The sequence below is a fragment of the Syzygium oleosum genome, unplaced genomic scaffold (assembly GCF_021117445.2).
Source record: "Syzygium oleosum isolate NSW1041296 unplaced genomic scaffold, Sole_v2.1 Sole_v2.49, whole genome shotgun sequence".
NCBI classification, from domain to species: Eukaryota; Viridiplantae; Streptophyta; class Magnoliopsida; order Myrtales; family Myrtaceae; genus Syzygium; species Syzygium oleosum.
The window spans coordinates 696,866-722,758 of NW_026607533.1; the positions used below are offsets into that span (position 1 = coordinate 696,866).

Sequence of the window (25,893 nt, forward strand, 5' to 3'; positions counted from 1 at the left end):
CCAGATGCCTAGCTTGGGAAATAAACCAATGTATCCAATGATATGCTTTACGATTGATAAATTAGATTCTTTTGGATCAAATTGAAAACGTGCACGGAGACATGTTCCAAACAAAATATCGAGTCTGGATGTTGTTAATTATAATAATGAACCAATCATAATCCTGTATAAGTTGGAATCAACAGATTTACCTTTCTCGTCCTTGTCAAGCTTGAGGAATAAGACATTGGTGTTTCTGCCTTCTTGCATCCTTCTAGACCGAATTTCTTTACTACTTTCTTAGCATATTTTTCTTGATGAATAAGATTGCCATCCTTTGTTTGCTTGATTTGTAGACCAAGAAAGAAGTTGAGTTTCCCGATTAAACTCATCTTGAATTCATTTTTCATGATGCTGGCAAAATTCTTACACAAAGCTTCATTAGTGGATCCAAAAATTATATCATCAACATATATTTGAATGATAAGAGCCTTTTTGGTAAAAAAAATAATATCCACTTTACCTTTCCCGAAATCATGTTCTACTAGAAATGTACTCAATCTTTCGTACCAAGCTCTTGTTGCTTGCTTAAGTCCATAGAGTGCTTTCTTTAGACGATAAGCATATTGAGTTCTGCTTGAATCTTCAAAACCTGGGGGTTGCTCAACAAAGACTTTTTCTTTGATGTAACCATTTAGAAACGCAGTTTTCACATCCATTTGATATAATTGAAAATTGCAAAAGCATGCATAAGCTAGCAGCAGTTGTATAGCTTCTAGTCTAACAACAGGAGCATAAGTTTCATTGAAGTCAATATCTTCCTCCTGGGAGTAGCCCTTAGCGACTAATCTAGCTTTATTTCGAACCACATTATCTTTGTCATCAAGTTTGTTTTGGAATACCCATTTGGTACCAATGACTGGATGATCTATGGGTCTTGATACTAATTCCCAGACTTCATTGATTTGGAATTGTTGCAACTCTTCTTGCATGGCCTCAATTCAGCTTTCATCATGAATAGCTTCTTCCATTCCTTTGGGTTCTAATTGAGATATGAGAGCCAGAGAGATCATTAAATTTTTTACTGATGATCTGATCTTGATTCCTTCATCTACCATTTCTATGATTTGCTCCTTAGGATGTTCTTTCTTGAATCTCCAGTCTTTAGGAATTGGTTTCTGCTCAAAAACATCAGTATTTTGTTGCTGTTATTCCTGTTTGATAACCGATGGTGTAATCATGGGCACGATTTCCTCGCAATCACTTGCTTGTATTCTTTTTTTATCATCCTTGAACTTCACATTTATGGACACTTCCACTACCTGTGAATCTTTATTGAACACACGATAAGCTTTACTAGTAGTTGAATATCCAAGAAAAATACCTTCACTTGCCCTTGCATCAAATTTCTTGATGATGTCGTTTACATTTTTAAGAATGAAACATTTACAACCAAACACGTGGAAATAAGATAAGTTGGACTTTCTTCCTTTGAAGATTTCATAGGATGTCTTTTCTATCAGTGGTCTTAGAAGAACTCTATTCAAAGTATAGCAAGCAGTAACAACTCCTTCTGCCCAGAAGTATATAGGGGTACCGCTTTCAATCATTATGGTTTTTGCCATCTCTTGTAATGATCGATTTCTTCTTTCGACAACACCATTTTGTTGAGGAGTATAGGTTGTGGAGAAATGGTGTTCAACTTCATTTTCATCGCAATATTCACCAAAGCTTTAATTTTCGAACTCTCGTCCATAGTCTGTCTTGATTGATGTGATACTATATCCTTTCTCGTTCTGGATCTTTCAAGCAAACTTTTCAAATGAACGAAATGCCTCATGCTTATGAGATAGAAATAACACCCGAGTGAAACGTGAGTAGTCACCTACTATCATCGAGCAATATCTTCTTCCTCCTAGACTCATGGTCCTTGTTGGTCCAAACAAGTCCATGTGTAATAACTGCAAAGACCTGTTAGTAGCAACTGTATTTATGGATTTGAACAAGGATCTGACTTGCTTCCCTAAGGTACATGCATTACAAGAATCACACTTGTTGAAGTTGATCTTTGATACGCCACAAACAAGATATTTTGAGGATATCTTAAAAATCTGCTTTGCATTGACATGACTTAGTTTCTTGTGCCAAAGATCGCATTCATCTTTTATAGATATTAGGCATTGAACATCATTGAAATTTATATTAAGGAAGTAGATGTTACCATATCTTTTACCTGTGAATGATTGTGACTTGTCTTGGCTTAAACCAGTACACTTACCTTCTACAAAACTAATTTTGTAGCCTTTGTCATATAATTGACTTATACTTATAAGATTGTGATTCAGACCTTTGTTGAGGGAAAAATCTTCAATGATCAAATTTCCCAACCTAATGTTTCCTTTGCCAACTATCATTCCTTTGTCTTTTCCTTTAAAAGTGACAGTACCTCCATCTATAGCAGTAAGATTTATAAACTTGGAGCTGTCTCCAATCATATATCGCGAGCATCCACTGTCTTGATACCATTTGTTTTTCTTCAAGATGACATGCACCAAAAAAAATTCTAATCTTTTCTTTGGTACCCACGTAAGCTTGGGTCCTTTTTTGTTAGATTTTGAATCCATATAGATTTCCAGTGAATCTTTTTGGGCTTCATTTGCTTGTTTGGACATTCTAACTTGAAATGACCAAATTCATTGCAAATCGAACAATCGGGAAATTACTTGCTTGTAGATCTTGTGAAGTGTCTTACATGATGGTTCTTATAAAGATATACATGAGGTTTTTGTTTCAATCTTTTTTGAGTTTTTGGAAAGGAATTCTTCTCAGTATCATTTTTCTCGTGTCTTAAACCACATTTTTTGTAGTGAGGAATTTAAATTGAGAGAATGTGCTTCAATTTTTTTGAACCAAGAGAAGTTTGGTGTTGATTTTTGAAATTTCTTCCTTGAGAGTACTATTTTCAACTTGAAAAAGTTTAACTTCACTCACTTGGAGATCGTTTTCCTTTTTCAAGTTTTCAATAGTAGTTTTGTAATCAAGGTTTTTGGAAGTGAGCTCAAGAACTTCTTTCTTTAAAGCTAAAACCCTTTTTGAAACCTTTTTGTGTTCTTCAAATATTTCTTTCAAAAATTCCTGCATCTCTTCATAACTTCACTCACTCGGAGGTCGTTTTCCTTTTTCAAGTTTTCAATAGTAGTCTTGTAATCAAGGTTTTTGGAAGTGAGCTCAAGAACTTCTTTCTTTAAAGCTAAAACCCTTTTTGAAACCTTTTTGTGTTCTTCAAACATTTCTTTCAATAATTCCTACATCTCTTCATAAGTTAGTTCAAGATTATTTATCTCATTTTCTTCTTCTAATTGGAATTTTCCATTAGACAAAGATTTGCTTCCTCTCCATCGTTGGATTCACACACGGTGTCACTCCATGACTCAGCTTTCAGTGCCCTCTTCTTCTTTTCGTATTTGCCTTTTTTTCCTTTTTGAACAATGGATAATCTGGCTTTTTGTGGCCTTGTTTTTTGCATTCATAACAGATAAGATCCTTACTTTTGAAGTCTTGTTTGTTCTTGTATGGTCTCTTTTCTTCTGGGAACTTCATCCATCGTTTCCCTTTGAATTTATCTCCTTTCTTCATAAGACTATTAAATCTCCGAGTAAATAGCGCCATGTCTTCATCGTCACCTTCATCTTCTAATGATATTTGATCACCTATGTCATCATGATTAGCTTTAAACACAATAACTTTATTATCTTTCGAATTACCTTTTTCATTTTGGTGTTTAACTTCATAGGATGTGAATATTCCTTTAAGCTCATTCATCGTGATTGGTTGAATCTTCATGGTTTCTCATACTGAGATTTTTACGTTGTTCCACTCCTTTGGCAATGCTCTCAGCAGCTTGTTCTCTTCTTTCCATCAGTGAAGAGTTTACCTTGGTGAGCTAGGCTATTCACTATTTCTGTGAATCTGGTGAACATTTGTGCTACAGTTTCATCCGCTTTCATCTTGAAAAGCTCATACTATCCGAGAAAGATGTTCATCTTTGTCTCCTTTACTCTATCAGTTCCTTCAAATGTCAGCTGGAGTTGATCCCAAATGTCTTTAGTTGTGACACAAGAAGAAATTCTACTAAATTCAGATAAAGACAGTGAACAATATAGCAAGTGTCTAGCTTTAGCATTATGAGTAGCTCTTTTCTGTCAAGCTTCTTCTGCAGCAACGACAGCAGCAACAGCAGCTGCACCCTCTTTAGCCTGAGTCAGAATGAAAGCTTGAGCAGGTACATCTATTCCCTATACAATTACATCCCACATGTCAAGATCTATTGCCTCGAGATAGGATTGCATCATTTGCTTCCAATTAAACATGGCCACGGTTCGGAACCGGCGGTTTCAATTCGTGGCCATGTGTGAATCGGAACTGGCCGGTTTCGGTTCCGGTTCCGATTTCGAACCGGCCGGTTCCGGTTCATAATTTAAAAATTAAAAAAATAAATTATGAAATAAAAAAATAATGAATTATAAAATTATGAAATAATGAATTATTCAATAAAATTGTAATCAAAGTGTAAATTGTAGGGGTAATCGGTTCCCGGTTCGGTCCGGTTCCGCTCGGAATCGGGAACCGAACCGGTAAGACTGGTCCCTTAATTTTAGAACTAGGAATCGGACTGCAAATCATAGAACCGGGAACCGGACCATTGGTCCGATCCGATTCTAGGCGGTCCAATGGAACCCTTTGCTCTTAACTAGCAAAGGATCATAGCCACAAAAGGCATACAACTTCACATGATCATGGCTTGGCTTGAGTTTTATACACAACCCCTTTGATGATCTCTTCATTCCCATTCAATGTGGGACTCTTGGCATTTGCATGAAGACAAGCCAAGAGTCTCACATTGAAAGTGTTCAAGGCAAGCCGAGAGTCCCATATCGAATGGAAACGAAAAGGCATTAGGATTTCTTTGTGTATAAAACCCAAGCCAAGCCTTGTAATTAGAGTTCAATACACCCAAGCCAAGCATTGTAATTAGAGATCAATACACTTACAATGCATGGCAATTAGAGTTCAAATTGTTTTAATGAATTTTTTTTTTAAAATTTCATTATTATTAATTTTTTTAAAATAATTTGGAATCGGGCCCGGAACTGCCGGTTCCGAGCCCGGTTCCAAAATTGTTGGAACCGAAGCCGGGCCAGTTCCAGTTCCGAATAGCGGGCCCAGGTTTGACCGGGCCGGTTCTGACCCAAAATCGGCCCGTGGCCATGTCTACTTCCAGTAGCTATAATTGTTTCCATCAAAGTAGGGAGGCTTGTTATGAGCAAGTGTTATTGATAAGGAAACCACAAATGTTAGCCATAAGAGAAGATCTTTATACTCAAAAGAAAAACACTTCAAACAAAGAGCAACATAGCTGTGATACTAATTATTAGGGCTAACAATACAATCTAGAAGAGGGGTGAATAGGTTGTAACAAGATTTTTATACTTTTTGCAGAAAACAATAGGTACTAAGTAAAGATCATGTCAAGATGATGTTTCGGAAACGGTGAATTGATTGTGTGCTTAAGTGAATGAAACAGAGAGAGAAACAGCAGCATATAAAGATATATGATGGTTCAGCTTTATCCATAAGCCAATGTCCACTCTCTCCACGAACAACCACAAGTTGGGCTAGAATACACTAGTAATTTGCTGAACAAGTTACAATCGGCACATACCAATCTTTTCAAAAGATAGATTACACTATCAGGAATTAGGTGCTGCTTTCACTCAGTACACTTAATCTTTAGCACAATTACAAGTGGCAAGGATTACAGATAGATAAGAGCTTTTTGCTAAGAACACAGCTTATCACGGATTTCTGGATTTTTTTATTGTATGTCTCTTTAACATCTTGGTGTCAAAGATCTTCTTTTTTATAGGCATCCTCAAACAACCCGTTGGAGATGTCTTGGAGAAGCAAGATAGCCGTTAGGAGTTCGTTGGTGCTGCTGTCCAAGGATGGGACTGCTCATACAGTCTTTCCCAAATCTTTGCAGGCTACCCGAAATGGCTTTTGCTGCTGTCTTGTCGTGTTGGTTCTGACATACTATCAGACAACCTATTCTAAGATCTTCCTTCTCTCCTGCTAGTATAAGTCCAGTCAACAACGGTTATAATAGTAAACCAACGGTCATATTAAATGATCCGTTGCTATAACATCGTGAACTTCCTGATCTTCTTAGCTTAGAACAAACATTGTCTTGTAGCTGATCTTTGAAGATCCATTGGTGTTGTTTTTACCGACAGAATAGATCCATGATCTTAACACTTCAGTTCTGTAAACATTATCACGAACATCTGCAATCATCAATGTAAAACATTATACTAAGAATAGTTTTAGGATCATCAAAATTTCTTTGAGATGTTTCTTCAACACATTCTCTTTGTCATCTAATTTGTTTCTAAATACCCATTTGGTGCCAATGATAAGATTGTCTTTTGGTCGAGGAACCAGTTTCCAAACTTCATTGATTTCGAATTGTTGAAGTGAAGTTCCTCTTACATAGCTTCAATCCAACTTTCATCTTTGATGGCTTCATCAATCCCTTTAGGTTCAACTTGAGAGATGAGGGAGAGAGAGTACATAACCTGTCAAAATAAAGATCAAGTTCATACACCTTCTCTTGTATCACCAATTATTTGTTCCTTTGGATGACTGGATTGAAATCTCTGGTCATTAGGCATTTCTTCTTTGGGTTTTTCTGGTAACTTAGACTGTTGATTATAAGAAGTTTGTATAATCTGCATTGGTGATGGTTCGACTTCTTCATTGGAACTTTTGATACCCATCATATTGTCATCAAATCTGACATTGATTTTGTTAAAAACACGATATGCCTTGCTAGTAGCAGAACATCCAAAGAATATACCTTCATTTGACCTTGGTTCAAACTTACCGACATTATCATTTGCATTCTTCAAAATGTTACACTTACAACCAAAAACATGAAAGTACGATAGATTTGGTTTTCTTCCTTTGAATAGCTCAGAAGGTGTTTTATCCAACAATAGACGTAAAAACATTCTGACGGAAACATATTCCTAAAACATAATACAAAAATTGCGGAAAAAACGTGCCCATTCTATACTTGAATCACTGATCGTTCGAAGTATATCACATAAACGAACATACCTCTTTGCCACAGATTAAATGCACTTATCACAGCCTCGAGAGAGAGAACAATCCTTAGATTGTTGAACAAAGTTCCTTCTTCTTTGTCTTTTTAGTGAGAATGAGTTTTCTAATGATAAAAAATGCAACTCGCACACACATTCTTACGTGTGTTCTCACCTTATTTGTTTCTAGACAATAACTACCAAGTGCAGTTATTGTCTTTCATGGGCTGGGTTAGCCCATCATGGGCGGCCCATCTTCACAAAGAAAATCCATCATCTCCCACTCGCACATGGTGGGCTAAACATTAACTCTCTCTCTTCTTTGCAATATTCATACTAGCAAATAATCCGTGCGACCAGCATACTTCGAGAGCTCGTTGCGATGCATCTGTTAGGAATACATAGCAGCTCAAAATTGGGTACAACGTTTTCCGAGTAGATATAGTATGTAGTCCCCTAGATCAATCAGTCACATTTATATCCCCTTTGATCTCTTTTAGTATCTCGTATATTGTATTCACAACTATGATTTACTTAAAATCATAATTGGTCGACCTGTGAATACAAACATAGAATGTGACATCATAATAAACTGATCTTCCTCTTTCCTTCAATCTCTCTATTTCAGTCCAGCTCACTTTTCTAGAAATGCCCCATTAGATCGTATCATTCATGACCATTGGTAACATCCTAAGATAGCGAACACTGAATAGAAACTTTGAGAATAAGTTAGAGTCGTGAGGGCACTAAATGAGGAACTCATATTCTCAAGAGTCTCACACGGCATAAAGTTGAGATCAAAAACTTTTGCCACTCTTATCGGTCGTCTAATGCATACGTAGTATGAAATACGTATTACGGTATTAACTCCTTTCCCGTGGAGCGTATGTCTTTACATTCAATACCGTACAGATGATAGTTCAGACATACCTAATGTCTAAACTTGAGTTCACGTATCTACTCCTCTAAAGAATCCATTAGAACTCACATCTGGCATCAAAGACAGATAAAGTAAAATATGTGGGTTATTTTACTTTCAGACATAGTAAATGTTATGTCCTCATCTTAGCACTTAGCTAAGGAACCATTTTTTTTTTTTTAAGCTTGAGCTCTCGATTATCACCTAGATAATAAGCCTAAAAATTGTCTCATCTCTATTTATCGCACAGTAAATAGAGGCGATTACCCGTGTAAGTGGGCTAATCTCATCTGTCAGACATACTTTCTCGATATAATGCACTAAGCATTAAGATGCATAAATATTAAATAAATTCATAGGCATTAATAATGATATAACAATTTCATTTAAATGTGAACATTCAGGGAAATTACAATATTCAGTACATCAGCATCTACGCAGTCCTAGAGATTTTACATGACCATTGAAAACATCTCTAGGAATTGGCTTCGTCATAGGATCTGCTATCATTCTATGCGTAGATATGTACTGCAAGTTCACATCCTTTCGTGCTACCATATCCTTGACAAAGTTATACTTGGTATCTATATGTTTGGTCTTGCCATGATATTTCGGATCCTTGGTGTATGCTATTGCTGCTTGACTATCACTATTGACTAACAATGAGTTTTCAGCACTCTTAGCAACACCTAAATGATCCAAAAATCTCTTAAGCCAAACACCTTCTTGTACTGCTCCTGACAACGCCACGAACTCAGCTTCCATCGTGGACAATGCTATACATGTTTGTTTCTTACTGCTCCAAGATATGGCGCCATTATTCAGTAAGTAAACAAAACCAGAGGTAGATTTCCTTTCATCTAAATCTCCTCCCCAATCAGCATCTGAGTAGCCTTCAAGTCGCAGATCCTTGCCTTGATAACTCAGTGAATAATTAGCAGTACCTTTTAGATACCTCATGATTCTTTTTACGGCTTTCCAATGTGCTTGACCTGGATTGGATTGGTACCTACTTACCATCCCAACTGCAAAACATATGTCAGGTCTTGTACACATCATAGCGTACATTAAACTTCCAATAGCACTAGCATAAGGAACATGTTTCATTCGTTCCTTCTCTTGTGGAGTCTTAGGACACAACCTATGGCTCAATCCTTCACCTTTTGCAATAGGAGTATCCATGGGTTTACAGTCTTGCATACAAAATCGTTCAAGAACTTTATTTATATAAGTCTCTTACGAAAGAGATAATAATCTCTTGGAACGATCTCTTGAAATCTTAACTCCAAGAATATATGCAGCCTCACCCATATCTTTCATCTCAAAATTGGATGATAACCAACTCTTAATAGTATTAACCAACTCCATATTGCTTCCGGCAATCAGTATATCATCAACATATAATGATAAAATCACAAATTGATCTTTGGATCTTTTGATATACACGCAATGATCTTCATCAATCATTGCAAAATCAAACGCCACTATGGCATTATGAAAACGTATATACCATTGTCTCGAAGACTGCTTAAGGCCATATATCGATCTTAGAAGTCGACATACTTTTTGTTCTTGGCCTTCCACAACGAAGCCAACTGGTTGCTCCATGTAAATTTCTTCTTCTAATTCTTCATTTAGAAAAGCAGTCTTTACATCCATTTGATGTAATTCAAGATCCATGCTTGTCACTATTGCCAGAATAAGGCGAATTGAGGTAAATCTCACTACAGGAGAGAAAGTTTCTTCATAATCAATTCCTTCCTGTTGATTATACCCTTTCGCCACTAGGCGAGCCTTATATCTTTCTATTGAGCCATCGGATTTGCGTTTTATTTTGAGAACCCATTTATTCCCAATAGCTTTGCGTCCTTCTGGAAGATCAACCAGTTCCCAAACATGGTTTGACTTCATTGACTCCATTTCTTCTTTCATTGCAATCATCCATTTTTCTTTGTTAGGGCAATTTAGAGCCTCATTTACATTCCTTGGCTCATCTTCATTTTGTAGAGCGATCATGAAAGTTTCCCCTTCAATGTCAAAACGTCGTCGGGGAATACTTTTGCGACTTGTTCGCCGTATGGGAGATTGTACACGTGGTATATCATTCTCCATTATGCTCCCACTTGGATTAGATAATGACGGAATCGTCTCATCAAAAGGTTGCAATTGAGATTGAGTCGAATTCAATTCCTCACTTCTCACATTGCTTCCACTTGGACGAACTTTATCGATTTCACTATCAGGATCCAAGGTTTCAAATAGTGAGTAGTTCTCACCTATTTCGCCCTTCTTAGGAAACTCATTCTCTAAGAATGTGACATCTCGTGATTCAAATTCAGTTATACTCCCACTTTCTTGCTCACCTATAAATACATATCCTTTTGAGGTTTCCGAATACCTTATGAAGATACTCTTTTTACCTCTAGGACCTAATTTCCCATACTTATGAGAAGATTCAAGTGTATAAGCGGCACAACCCCAAGGTTTCAGAAAACTCAAAACGGGTTTTCTACTTGTCCATAACTCATACGGAGTGGAAATAACCGATTTAGAAGGCACACGGTTAAGTATGTAGACAGCAGTTAATAAAGCGTCACCCCAAAAGGTGATTGGTAAGTTAGCCTGCGCCATCATGGACCTAACCATTTCTAGTAGGGTTCTGTTTCTCCTTTCCGCAACACCATTTTGTTGAGGAGTATAGGGAATAGACAACTGTCTTTCTATTCCCTTTTCATCACACAAATTTATGAACTCATCAGATAGATATTCTCGACCTCGATCGGATCTCAATGCTTTTATTTTCTTATCTAATTGATTTTCCACCAAGTTCATAAATATCTTGAAGCAACTAAAAGCCTCAGATTTATGAGAAATCAAATAGACATATCCGTATCGAGTATAATCATCAATAAATGTGATAAAATAAACAGCCCCATGTCTAGCCCTCACATTCATTGGACCACAAATGTCAGAATGGATTAACTGCAAAGGAAATTCAGCTCTTGTTCCTTTTCCAAATGGTTTCCTTGTTGTTTTCCCAGCTAGGCAGTGTTCACAAGTGGGCAAATCGACTTTTTCAATATTGCCCATTAAGCCTTCTTTGGCTAATCTATTCATTCGTTGTTGGCCTATATGGCCAAGCCTAGCATGCCAAACATTCACATCATTATCACACGAAGTAGAAGACGTGAAGTGGGAATAACAAACATTGACATTTACAGAATCAACATTCAGTACAATAAAACCATCTAGAAAATAACCACAACCATAATAGCTCGTACCTAAATACAAGTCTACACCACTGCTATGGAAGTTCAAATTAAAACCAAGTCGAATCAACACTAAAACAGACACTAAGTTCCGACGAATTTCCGGAGCATATAATACATCATGTAGGAACAAAGTGCGTCCACCACACATAATCAACTGACAGGTGCCAATTCCTTTAACCTCGGCTCTGGAGTTGTTCCCTACATAAATCCATTTAGTTCCCGTTGGAACTTGTCGGAATTCTACGAAGGCTTCTCTATCCTTCGCTACATGGTCTGTTGCTCCCGAATCTACAGTCTACAAAGGATTTGATTCAGTTAGAAATATAGAACTTGATACATAAACAAAGTTCTCAATAATACAAGATGAATTAACCTTCTTTGGCTCACGACAATCGCGAGCAAAGTGGCCTTTCTTGCTACAGTTGTAGCACTTCACTCTTGACATCTTTTTCTCATGAGGACGCTTTCCTCTTTGGTGTTGTTCATCTCTTGGTTTCTTCCCCGAAGAACTCGCTCTTTTACCTCTCCACCTTCTGAACGAATCAGGACGCTTACGCTTAGAGCTCGAAGGCCCTTGTGAGCTAGAACCTGCATAGTAAATGTCAATTACCGGCTTATCCGCCAAGAGGCGGTCCTCCTCTAGCTCTAAGTGGCGCATTGCATCTTCAAAGGTTTTGATGTTCTCATTGTGAGTTAGGTGCAACTTCATATGCTCCCAACTTTGAGGCAAAGAACGAATCACTGCTTGCACTTGCTGCTCATCAGTCAGAACATGGCCAGCATCCTTCAGCTCATTAATCATGTTCGACATCTTTCTCAGGTGTTGTTTCATGGACTGACCATGAGGCTTCTTATACGAGTCAAACCTTATAGTGAGCTGTCTCAGCTTGGTCACCGATGTATGACCAAATCTTGCTGCTAATGCTTCCCACATCTCCTTGGCATTTTCAAAACGCCTAAACTCTCGCATGACATCATTTTCCATGCTACTCAAGAACGTGATGCGAGCAAGGGAGTTCTTCCTCTTCCATACAAGCAAATGCATCCTTATCTCTCTTATGTTGTGCAAGTGTTTCCGTCTTCAGGCTCTACCATAACCAGGTTAAGAGCTTCAAGAGCCTCTTGCTCTTCCAGCACATATTGGATTTTCATATGCCAAATTTCATAATTATCACCGTTAAGCTTCTCTCCTTTGTTCGGTTCAAAGAACTATATTCTTTGATGTCAAGCCATGGTATCTCGAACATTTTGACATATACGCACGAATTATTAATGCCACTCATTTATGCATCAATTTTACACAAACTGATTATATTAATGAATAATTTCACATGGGCTTTAGATTCGAAAGTTCGCTATGTTCCCAATCATCATCAAAAATCCTAATGTGAAATTACCGTTAATGTAATCATTAAAGTAAAATTACGTTCTTTAAAGTTTCTAAAACTTTTAGAACTCCCACTCAACCACCTTATTCTAATAAGACAGATATCATAATAAAATAGTATCATAAACTATTCACAATAATAAATATCCATCAACATCTATTCATTATAGAACTATTTACATGAGGAACAAATCCATCATAGGAAATAAACATAAACACCAACATAAAAAAGAACCATCCACCTAAGATATTTAACACCAACCTATAGTGAACATATCCATAAGAGCTTACGAAAAATAGATAAACACAATCAGGTGGTGATCTTCTTACTATAAACCGGAAATGACTCATGAAAAACCTCAGGAAATTTTATTTTCTTTGGCATCCAAATGGAGGCACCCGGAAAACCCCTAAATTCGGGCAACGTATTGCGCCGAGACCGATTCAATGCAAGGGTTGACGTCCTCCTTGCCCCGACCCGTATGTACTCTATCATGAATTGCTCCACAATCATCTTATAGCTCGGACCTTCTAAGGTGTCCCAAACCCTATCAATCATTCTTCCTAACTCATCAGGAATGGTGCATTTAAGGGCTCCGACCATCACATACCCTGGCATTACGAAACCGTTCCAAATGATATCTTGTATCATTTGGTTGACCTTGATGATGTGTGTCATCATGTCATCAACAGCATCCCACCGGTAAAGAGCCAGCTTGATTCTTAGTTTCTCAAGCTTCTTCTTTTGAGCCGTCGTTCTAGGGATAATAGGGGTTCGATATCTTCGTACCATTATTCCTGCAACAAATGCAGAAAAAATGAAAGGATTACTCATAATCCAAGGTACAACATTTCAAGAAACACATTCTACCCCTTCTGCCCTTTTCTTCGTTTTTTTTTTCTTTTTTTTTTTTTGGGGGGCCGGTCAACGCCGATCAACGGTGGTCAACGCAGGTCAACGGTGGTCAACGCCGGTCAATGGTCAACGGGTCAAGTCTACGGGTCGGGTGGACTATCGGGTCAAGTCGGATCCGGGTCGGGTCGGGTCCGGAAAAACCCTGTTGGGCAACCGCATGGCTGACGTCACCGTGACGTCAGCCACGCCGCACACGCCCTCATGGCGCGTGCGGTGCACGCGCGCAGGGAGGAACCGCCACGCACGTGCCATGCACATGCCGGCGAGACCGCCACTTGCGGCGGCGCGTGTGGGCGCGTGCGGCGCCACCCGGCAGAGTGCTACCCGTCATTTTGCTCGTATCGACGAGCACTACGACCCTATGCCTTCAAAAATAAAATTTATCGCACGGAATTTCGAGAAACGATCCCGAACAGTACGGTCGGTGTCGGTTTTCGTACCCGAGCGTTCGTTGGCGCCGTTTCACGAATTCCGGCCAATATTCCGTTTTATGCACACTTGCAACGATAAGGAAACAAGAACACATGCTCTGATACCAATGACGGAAACATATTCCTAAAACATAATACAAAAATTGCGGAAAAAACGTGCCCATTCTATACTTGAATCACTGATCGTTCGAAGTATATCACATAAACGAACATACCTCTTTGCCACAGATTAAATGCACTTATCACAGCCTCGAGAGAGAGAACAATCCTTAGATTGTTGAACAAAGTTCCTTCTTCTTTGTCTTTTTAGTGAGAATGAGTTTTCTGATGATAAAAAATGCAACTCGCACACACATTCTTACGTGTGTTCTCACCTTATTTGTTTCTAGACAATAACTACCAAGTGCAGTTATTGTCTTTCATGGGCTGGGTTAGCCCATCATGGGCGGCCCATCTTCACAAAGAAAATCCATCACATTCTATTGATGATATAACAAGATGTTGCGATGGCTTTAACCCAAAAGTAAGCAGGAGTGCTACTTTCAATCATCATTGTTCTTGCCATATCTGGAAGGCTTCTATTCTTCCTTTCAACTACACCATTCTGTTGAGGCGTATAAGGAGATGATAAGCTGTGTTCGATTCCGTTTTCCTCACAGTCATCAGCAAAGCTCTTTTTTTTCAAATTCAACACCATGATCAGTCCTGATGCTTGAGATACTATAGTCTTTTTCATTGTAGTGCATATTTTGAACCATCAACGGTCTTCTTCTAGTGCATATTAGACCCGATACTTCACCATATCCGTTCAATGCACACTATCAATGGTGTGGATACTAAGTGACCAAACTGACTATCTTCAATGATAATGCCAACTGAAAATCACGCAATGTTGCAATCAGTGATCTTTCCATCTTCATTAGTGCCAGGGACTTCCAAGATCACTAGACTGATTAGTCCTTCCAAGCTACCACGATACACCCTCATCGGTACTTGTTCTCCTAAACGTCAAGGACCAGTATCTTGTCATTGCAAACATGGAGGATCACTGATATTTATAACCAGTTTCACTATCTGCACTCATCATTATAAATATCAGCGAAAGAGATAGTTTGGTAATCATCAAAATCTCATAGGGATACTTTCCAACACACACAACTCTTCTACCTTTGTCTACTATGAGTGTGTAAAAGTCTGTAATACCATTGGCATTGCCTATAAAAGGGTAAGAAGGTTCAGTTGTGGAATAAGACTGAGTTTTTACAAAAACTTCAACACTCCTCCTTCATCATGTCTCTCTAAAATTTCCCTCTCCTACCTCGGTGTGATCCTATCTTAGGCTTAGAATTGTATTGTTTGCTTGATACGATGATCTGGTTGTGAGTATGCTCTCCACTTGCCACTCTATGGATCCTGTGAATCACAAAATGTCTTATGGAGCAGGTGCATGGTGTCTGGAGACTATATTGGATGAGGCAAATAGCACATGGAAAGGTTTGAAATCAGAATTTCATGTTTAAATACCATGTAAAATTTTATGAAATTACATCCAACTATTCAAAGAATTAAGCTATTAGAGGAGGACGTGACTTAATTCAAATACTTCAACAATCACCATTGATCTGATAAAATAGAAAGCAACTGTAGAATGAGCCAAATACACAAGGCAAATATATATTTATTTCCGCAAATCATAGATAATCTGGATTGATCAACTGAAACTAGGGATTAGGATGACGTGGTGCGTCCCGACATTTCGTTGTCGCCCAGTCATAAGTCATTTGATTCAACAGCACCATCCAGAGGCTGACTAACGGAGGTCCCGCTTGCCTTCTCGTCCTCTTCCGAGTCATTCGGAAGGTGCCTCTCAACTCCCCACCAATTGATGTAAGCGAGAAATAGCCAGAATATTGTTAGACGGATAGGACGATAGTGGCTACAAAAGAATTGAGGGTACTCTGACAATTTAGCACCTAAGATAACGAGGAGGAAAACGAGTCCCAAATAAAATATGGAGTGAGCAAGCCAAGGGAGTTTGCCCACTGTCAAGGTGACACCAGTTATGAAAGCGGCGGACATAGCCGGGAGTGCAATTGTTAGCGGCAGTTTTGAGTGCTGGTATGCAGCTACCGCCTTGAGGACGTCGCATTGCTGCGCTATCATGAGGTTGATGGCCGCGATCATTGAGCAGAACATTGCAATGGTGTTGCAAATCACGAAGGCATGGAACATTGTCTTGTCCAACATCATAGCCATTCCCAGTTCATCTTTGGAGGCCTTGTCCAAGCTGTTAAATCCTCCAGGAACTGCGAAACCAGCTGCAAAAGTCACGGTGGCTACAAGCGCTGCCACCAGCAAACGGGTATTGATCACATCCTTCGCCTGTTCCATATTCGTCTTCTTTTCGAACTCTTCGTATGTTGGATACGCTTTATCTCGAGCTTCCGGCCTAAGTACGAGTAAGTCTATGCTTACAGCTGACATGTATTCCAACACCATGAATGCCATTAACTGAGAGGAAAAATGTCAAAAGGAAAAAAAGAACAAATTGTTACCATATCGATAACCGGAATGATAACGGGAATGAACTCTGGAGTAACTCATTTGAAGGGAAACTTCTACTTGTATAGATGCAGTGTCTGTTCTTTTTGAAGAATTAACACTCGAGTACAGGTTCATTTTAATGAGAAAAGAGGCATGAATGAAGTGTTTATGGTTTAGAGTGATGCTTATGTGACAGTACTTAATCTACTATAAGATTAACAACTTGGTTTGGACCACAAAAAAACAAATAACAAATAGTTAGAAATTGTTGTGGGGTTCACTCTTTCAAGAATTTATAGCTCACAATATACTGTTACTCTCACGGTAGCCCAAAGACTGTGATGCTTGCAAAGCCCTATGGTTTATCGTTGCCATCCGTTGACTTTATGATAACGTTACGAGACTATGCCATAGTTGGAGTGGTCAAATTTGCCACATTGACTCCTAGCTTTTTAACGAAAAAAGAATGCAACATTGACAATCACCGCGTTTTATAGGCTCAATCAATTGAGATATATAACAATTTATCTCTGAATTTATAGGTTCAATTGATCAAAATGTATAACCATTTATCTTTGCATTTGTCAGAGATACTTCACTTGTTTCTAACCGTGAACATATTCATCGCCACAAACTTTGACTACCTTTTATTAAGACTAAATTAGAGACTTGTACAACATTAATCCTAGAGGAGTCTCGGCTATTCTAGAAAATTGGTCAATACTTCAACAATCCTGTCGGCTGGGAGAGATAATGATTTCCATATATACGAGATCTGCGTTTAACTAATGGATTAGTCTACCAAATATCCTGTAAGTTGATAAATAAAATAGCGGTTGTCCATGTTACATACCTTTCGAAACGCATACTCCCTCCTCATACTTTCTAGAGCAACGTCAAGAGCAGTCAAGCATTCGTGGTTGAGAAGGATGAGCTGAATTCTTTAATCCTGCATGAGAGGAATCAAAGTGGCAGGTTGTGAATGTATCGCGGCCAAGTGCAAAGGTGTATTTCCATCATGATCTCTTTCATTTATCAACATCCCTAGTTCTGGATGTCTGAGTATATATCTCACTGCTGAAGTTCTCCCGTATTTTGCTGCGACATGAAGAACAGTTTGTCCTCGCCTGTTTAGCAAATGTGATACCGGATACAGCTTCTCGATTAGTTCGACATGACCCATCTTGCTTGCGATATGAATAGGAAGATGCCCATTCATGTCCTTCTCTCGGGCCAAATATTCAGTTTCTGGTCGTAAGAGTTCAAATATTGGGGTCCGATTCTTGTAAGCTGCTAAATGGAATGCATTACCGCCTCCGGAGTCAGCCATTGCAAATAGCTTCATGTTCTTTTTGCTTATCTCGACAACCAAATCTAGGATCAGGAGCTCCAAATTAGGGACCACATCCGCATAAACATTTACGGAGGTTGGGGCTTGATTCATTTCGCTATATTTTTAATCCATTTTTGGGATAAGGACATCTTCGACGTAAATTTAATCACTACTAGGATTCATAGTCGCCGATGTTGGACTAGATTCAATGCTGAAACTAGTTGTGATAATCTTCATTGAATAAATCAAATGATTTGAAAGGTTTCCTAACCAATGTTCGTATCAAAAAATTATGACTCCTCAAGCATTTTGACTTTCCTTCTCTAGCATGATGGAACATGACCTGTGAGACTCTAGATAAATTTCGAAAGGATCCCGTTAATGTATTTTGGAGAGACTTTAGACAAATCTCCGACCATTTTCATACAAAGCAACGCGACATCCACGCACTATGATTTACCAAAACTTTTGAGTAAAGACTTAAGTAAATATATGACCAGAATCACTTTCTAAGTTTGCAAAAAGTAGAGTTTATAAATCACAAATTACAGCAAAAGGACAAGGCTCAACCAAAAGAAGTCGATTTGGCCCCAAATGTAAAATCTAGAGGTGCTAGTAAAGAAGTTCAAATAATGTGGGAGAGGTGCTTCAATTGTCTGAGAAGGGTGTTTGTGGATTGCTGATGGCCATTGGACTTCAAAGACAGGTAATAATGCTCTTAGGAATTGTGGTACTCAACAAAGAAAAAATAATAAAATAGGGAAGCCTTGATCTTGCTCAATTTATGGCTTCTTTTCCCCGGTATGACATGAGATATGCGAGATCATTTAGTAAGGTTTTCTTAATAAAACTATAATACATTTTGCCATTACTCTTTCATTTATACTCGCCACGTCCTATTTGTATTATGAAAAGGTGGCATTTGTCTCCCTTTTGTATTACTAAAATTATCATTGCTTTACACCCATAACTACCCACTTACCACTAATTCTCATTATACATAGCCATGTAATTAAACCACGTGCGTTTGCCATTTCCCTAGTATATTTTATGAACTTTTTGTGATTCTGGGAAAGATATTCTCACTCGATAAATCACATAATCTGTTCTGTCTTGTATGCGCATTGCATGTGATCATGTAAACCCTAGTTAAAACACACCACCAGAAAAATTTACGTCCCTAACACTAAAAGCCCAATGACTTTTGCATATTAGTTAAGACCGTTGAAACACCTATATAAATTTAATAATAAGTTCTTCCTTAATGACTGCTTCTAAAAGCGATAAATAGGACTCTAATTTGTAAGGGATTCGACAAAAAAAAAATTTGTTAAGGGATTGGTTATTTTTCTTGCACTCTTCACTCAATTTTCTCCAAACTGGGATTTGTGCTGTCCTCCTTCAATACCATAAGTTTGGATAAAAGAAAAATTAATCGTAATGACATTAGTTCTAGTGAGCTCTAATTGCAAATTAGCCATGATTGGAAATTATAACATTTTCTGTATCTCTTCCTATGAAGTAGACCATAATGATATCGTTAATTACAAAAGAAAATTAGGAATCTTCTAACTGTTGTCGAATCCTTATACGTTATATTTATATATAATATGAACTAATAATTAAGAATTTATTTTGTTCAAAAGAGGAAATTTATATGAAATAAAATATGATTCAACGAATTATTTTATAATAAAAAACATATTGCAATTTTACACAATTAAAAAAATTTACGCCCACGGGGACCCTTCTAGTTTAAAATTCGTGCCCTAAACTCTCATTTGTTCATTTTGGTTCATGACTCTCATTCGCTTCAAACGTAGCATGTTTCTTGCTCTTGGCTAACTTGGTCCCAAAATAATTTCGTAGGCTATACAAAAAATTCCCAAAGTAGCCGAACCATATATTGAAATTAGGACACGTGCACAAAATTAATTAAAATTCAATCAAATTAGTTTTAGGAAACTATAATAACATTTAGATCACAAATCTTGCATGTAATCTCGCATCTCAATGTAATTATATAGCCGACATAAATAAGCTAAAAGTTACTAAAATATGCGCTACAATAATGATACGAAAAGAAAGTTTTGAAGACTACAATCACATGAAAATGAAAGTTTATGACTAAAAAAACTCAATTTTTAATAATTCTTGTTTGTGTTTAAGCATTTAAATAATTGAGTGAATTTTACTATTCATGCATGTTTTGTTAGGACTTGGATTTTTTGAGTTCTATTGGCGTCCAATTATTGGTTAAGAAATTTAGTGGTATCAAAGCTCAAAAAACAATGGTGTCAACTATTATATTCATTTAAAAAAAATTAAATAGTATTAAAATATTTAAAATTGTGTGCGACCCGATCGACCCAACTTAAAATATGTGGCACCGCCATTACATAAATGTATAATCGTCACATATATAACATTAAGTTGGAGACCCGTACGTTTTACAGATTTAAAATTCTGCACATTCAAATTATATAGAGGTAACATAATATGGTGAAATGATATAAATTTCGTAAAATTTTTGTATGTCCAACGACTTCATATCAATCAACCAGACAGTAAATACTTATGAGTGGCATGGTCATTACTTTATTATTTTATGTTTAAGTTCAACATCGACTTAATTTATAAATTCCATACCTTGCAATTCCCTTTGTACTTTATCACTCTTGATCTTTTAAGTTTTGTATGATATGTGACAATCTCATTCTCAAGAATCAAATATACATATTATCTCCTAATTTGCATACGGATACGTGACAATACGCACAAATTCCATAGAAATTTTCTGCGACTGAAGATCGCTATTAACATTTAAGTTTTACTTACTTTGAACTGCTAAGATTTATGCGGGGATTTAGTATGTATGAGGACCTTCTATATTCCTTTTAGGGATTTTTAATGCGTGTCCAACATGAAAATGCGATTCGACAAGGTAAATACATAATTACATGCATAGAATAAAAGAGGCTGCAAGATTAGTTTCAACTTGCATTACTTGGGTAATGTTATCGACATAGCTAAAGAAACACTATATAATATAACAATTCGAATTATCTGAAAATGTATAATTATTTTTTTGTGGTGAATCATGTATGTGTGCATATGTTCACTTATGGGGTCACTGGTAACTTGAAAATTATATATGACCCCACACAATATGCACGGCTCTTATTCAAGGGAATTGACATTAATGGTCCTTAAACTTTTCTTCAATATTCAATGTGGTCCATAAATTTCATTATATTCAATTTAATTCATGAACTTTCAAAAATTCCCTCAGTGGAGTCCTTTCAATAAGTGTAATGCCACGTCACATGCATTTTTCTAACAAAAACTGCTATGTTAGCATTTATAGAGCCAAATATTGACGTGGACTACCACGTCATTTTCCCAAGTCAGTAAATCTTTTTTTCATTTCTTTTTGGGCTAAAATAATGAGAGAGAGAGAGATGGCGTGAAAGCCACATGTAAATCACATGAACGCCGACATAGCAAATCTAATAATGTCAAGCTAATAGAAATTATGGTCACGTCAGCTAATGATGTAAGAATTTTTAACGGAAGGACTATATTGAGGGGATTTTTGAAAGTTCAAGGACTAATTTGAACAAAAACAAAAATTAGGGACTACATTGAACATTGACAAAAAGCTCATGGATCACCCATGGTCATTATCCAATAAATAATAGAAACATGTTATTTATTTATCATTTAGATGACTAATCCATGGAAAAGAAATCAACTAAAATTCTTTCAAGAGCCAATTTTACTTGTTTAGTGTCTCTTATATCATGCTATAGTTAAATTAACACACTACTTATATTAAAGTTGTTTTAGTTATAAAAAAATATTAAAGTTGGAAAATTCCTTGAGTACATCATTTATGGACTAAGTGGCAAATTAAGTATTTTTTATTTTACTTAATGAAAAGAGAATGGAGCATTCTGACATTGTGGCTGCACGGTATATGGAAGCAGGCAACTATGATGAGATAGTCGATCCGCCAAAATGCTAATGTGATGGAAAAGATGGGATTCCGTCTACGTTTAACGTATATCAATTACAAGTTATGCATTAGAATGTAGATTATCATGAGATATAACTAAAGATATTAAAATTCACTTATCTGCAACTTCATGATTAAACTGAAATATGTATTATTGTATTACATGGATAGTTATTTTCATCTAACATCACATTGATTCATCATTACAATTAAATAAATTATACAAAATAAAATAAAATGATATATCTTCATGAAGAAATAAAAATAGGATAATTACTATGAAATTTTAAATAGTCATATATAATAAACTATGATTGATTTAAAGATCAATAAAGAAGTGTGGGTGCAATGGAGTGGCTGAGGAAAGCTCCGCCCCATCCCGCTCTATGCCCATTTCTATTGGAGAAGTGGAACAGTTTTAGGGTCAAATGCTAAAAATCTTATAGAGTTTGGGACGTATTTGACGTTTTATAGCTGTGAAATCCGATATCCGAATCGAATATGTATTAATTATTAAATTCGCTTATTTCCTTGATATTTGGTTATTTAATTAGTCAGTATTCATATTCTAATTCCATTGGGATTTGAGATGGTTTTTAAGTTAACCTGACAGGTAAATCCCAAACCATAAAATGATAAGTCATTTACCAAACTAAATTTACTCCGTTACAAAACTAAAGATGAACCGTCAAACAAGATTATTTGTAATCTAACATTATCATCAACAATCATCCTTTCGAGCTTATCTTTCTCCTTTTGTCATTGTTAGATTCTAGATTTTTATGATTGTCAATCTTAAATATTTGCACTTTGTAGTTTTTCTAATCTTTGATCAACAACACGAGTTTTAGTAAATTGGTTCTGTTTGTAAATATAAGCTGATCTAGTATGTTCAATGTGAGATAATTTGTTTACTAAAAGAATTATATGGTTGGTTACGGGTATCTGATGGGTATTTAACTACTTTAATAAGCGGGTCTAGAATTTTATGTAAAAACCTAACGGGTTTTGGACAAGTGCAGAAAATCGTTGGCCAAATTTGGGACCAGATCAGTTTACACGTAGATAGATACTTAACATAAGCAGATTTAGGTACGTACCATATTCCTTACGCATAATGGCACCATGAACAGGCGGCAAGCCTTCTATCCTCGATGGTTCGAGCGAGAGCGAAAATAAAACCTCGTGTATCGCAGAGTCGCGGGTGTCGAGAGCCAGGTACAGGGGAGATTTATGATCTGCGTTCTTCCAGTACACGGGCTCCAAATCTTCCCTCAACAAACGGCGCACCACATTGGCGTGACAATTAAGCACGGCCTCGTGCAAAGCAGTGTTTCCATGTTTGTTCTTCATCCTCAGGAGGTACTTGATCTCAATGTTGGGGAGGTCTCTTGCCCGGTGAATCAACATCGCAGTAGCTCTAGATCCCCCAGCCTTAGCAGCGAGGTGAAGGGGGGTATCTCCCCAGTCATTTTGGGCGGCTATGAGGTGGTCAGCGACAGAATCAACCAGGAGCCTTAAGATGTCGTCCTTGCCGGTGCCTGCTGCAATGTGGAGCAGAGAACCCCTCGATAACCCCTGGAAACTCAAAATGGCAGACAGATCGCTGTGATAAGCCAGCCTTTCGATCACAGACATGAACTCTTCGATATCAGCTTCTTTGATGACATCAGCCAGTCTTCGAGCAGCTGCATACACTTTTGCTGGATCTTGTCGCAGCGCGGTTTGCGCAGCTGCCAATGCACTATTCATTCTCTCCCGGCGACTCCTCCAGATTTCTTCTTCCTCCAAAGGATCCATTTCATCCTCTAACATTTCCACGAAAGCTCCTCCTTCATCCTTCTTAACCTCCGTGATCGAGTTGTTCATAACAATGTCCTCCTCTCCTATAGATAGCTTTATGTCCATCGAGCCTAAGCTATGCGAGTAATGTAGTTATTGCAAGGGAATAAGGTTAGTGTAAGGAGACGTTACATCAATTTAAATATTAAATAATGTATTCATCTAATTATTTAAACTTTTATAATAGTTGATAGTGCCCCTATAAAATTTTATATGCATCAGAATAGAAAGTTCGCGTTTAAAATTACTACGCAAGATCGTGGAAATGTGAATAAATACAAATGGTTCATAGCGACAATTTAAGTGCAAGAAATATAATGTCGCCACAGATTTGCGTGGTGGTTCGGCCAGATATAATACTCTGCGAAGAGAGATCGATAAGGTGTTCCACTTTAAACAAGCAAAATATTATAAAAGCGCTCACAAAAAATCCTCAAAATAAAAAATGAATCGATGAGTAAATTAGAGGTTCTCCCTCAAGAAGTCTCTCTGAGAGAGAGATGCCAAACGCTGCCGGGAAGTGCTGCTGGATTGAGCTCGGAGACAGGTGGCGCGAGGGCGAACAAAGATAAACGAAGGCTACATCTCATACACAACTCCTGGACTCATAACACCCACTTTATCTTCTAAAAACAGATCTTAGATTTCCTTAAATAAACCTAAACTGAATCACGACCTAATAACATAATCGTCATTAGGGGTGATTTGTTTTAGGGTGCATCAGTTCCCACCCTGAAATCAGGAATCGGCCCACCTGATCCTGGACCCATCCGGGAACTAGATCGGCCTATCCGGTCTGATTTCTGGGTGGGTCAAGAAACCGTCCATATCTCCTTTTTTTTTTTTTGCCACTCCCCGGACGAGGATGATCCTTGCACCCATTTCGGACGAGTGCATTTGGCCATGTGTTCTTGATAGGTCAATCTAGCCTTCTTAGTTGTAATTATGGACGCCAACGGAGTCGTTTGTTTGTTTTCTTTCGAGGTGGGGGGTGTTTTGTGGTCTATGCTTGTACGATTGGGCACATCCCAGCCGTTGGCCAAGGACTGTCAGATGGCAAGCCTTTTTGAAGTAGGGAGTGTGTTTGCGGTAGTTTGGACTTTGTGTTATAGCAGAAGCCATTCCTGAAGCAAAACTAGAGAAGTGAGAGTGAGAGGTGAGAGTGAGAGGTGTGAGCGACGAGCGTGAGTGAGTCTGAGCAAGAAAAGAATAGAAATTAGGTTTTGGAAATTTGGAATAATAAGAACTAAAAATAATAATAATCAGTCCAGTGCGGATAGTCTAGGTGGGTGGGTCCTCACCTGAAATTGGGAACTAGACCGAGGTTCCAAATTTTAGGAACCGGGAATCGCCTAGAACCAGCCGGTTCGGTCCGGCTCTTTTGCTTACTCTTAAATATAGATAGTCCAAAAGCCATCCAAAAAGATTGTTAAATTTGCAATGTAACTGCATGTTAGAACCGTTGTAACTTGATGTAAAAGTTCACAGATAAAATCTAAAATAATTATATATCTTTCTGAACATGCAACAATTGAGGGTATTTATACGTTGGATCTTTTTGTTCTGTATCTCAGAATATTCAGCGTAAATCAAAGATTCTTTGCACAAAAAATGACGGACTAATTTGCTCAGGAGATTGGTGAAATGATGTGATCAAAAACTGCATTAATAGAAGATTTGACGGACAGCCCAGATTGAAGCAAGGTTCTGCATGTGTTTTTCAAGAAATTTTGCCAAGAATTTTTACAAGGATTAGATGGATATAAAATTTAATAGAGGATTTAAGCATCACTGTGAGATTTTGAGTTCGTCTGTTTTTGTGAGCTTGTGTCACCCATTTTAGTGTTGTTCCTAAGAGTTAGCAAAAACGACAAACCCATTCACAAACATACGAGAGTAGTGGCTGTAAGTACTAAGAGTGAAGACATTTGTCTAGGTGAGAGATAAAATGTATAATGGACCCTTTGTAAATACTCAAAGGTGTAGTTTATAGTTTGGGGAGAAAATGTACTATGTTGTGTGTACAAAGTGTCAGAATGACCATACTTAGTGTATAGTGGGGGTACCATAGAAGAAAGTCAGGTGTGCC

The 25,893-nt window shown here is 37.5% G+C and overlaps 1 protein-coding gene and 1 pseudogene across 1 annotated transcript in view; one reads left to right on the forward strand and one right to left on the reverse strand.

Annotated features, from left to right (window-relative positions):
- LOC130136734 (uncharacterized) overlaps nucleotides 1-15,541 on the forward strand; it is a 29,069-nt gene extending 13,528 nt beyond the window's left edge. Inside the window, exon 2 of the mRNA XM_056306985.1 lies at nucleotides 15,511-15,541. Coding sequence (XP_056162960.1) covers nucleotides 15,511-15,541 — 31 coding nt within the window. The remainder of the gene's footprint in view (nucleotides 1-15,510) is intronic.
- Nucleotides 15,542-15,837: 296 nt separating this feature from the next.
- LOC115662449 (protein ACCELERATED CELL DEATH 6-like) lies at nucleotides 15,838-23,870 on the reverse strand (annotated as a pseudogene).
- Nucleotides 23,871-25,893: the final 2,023 nt, after the last annotated feature.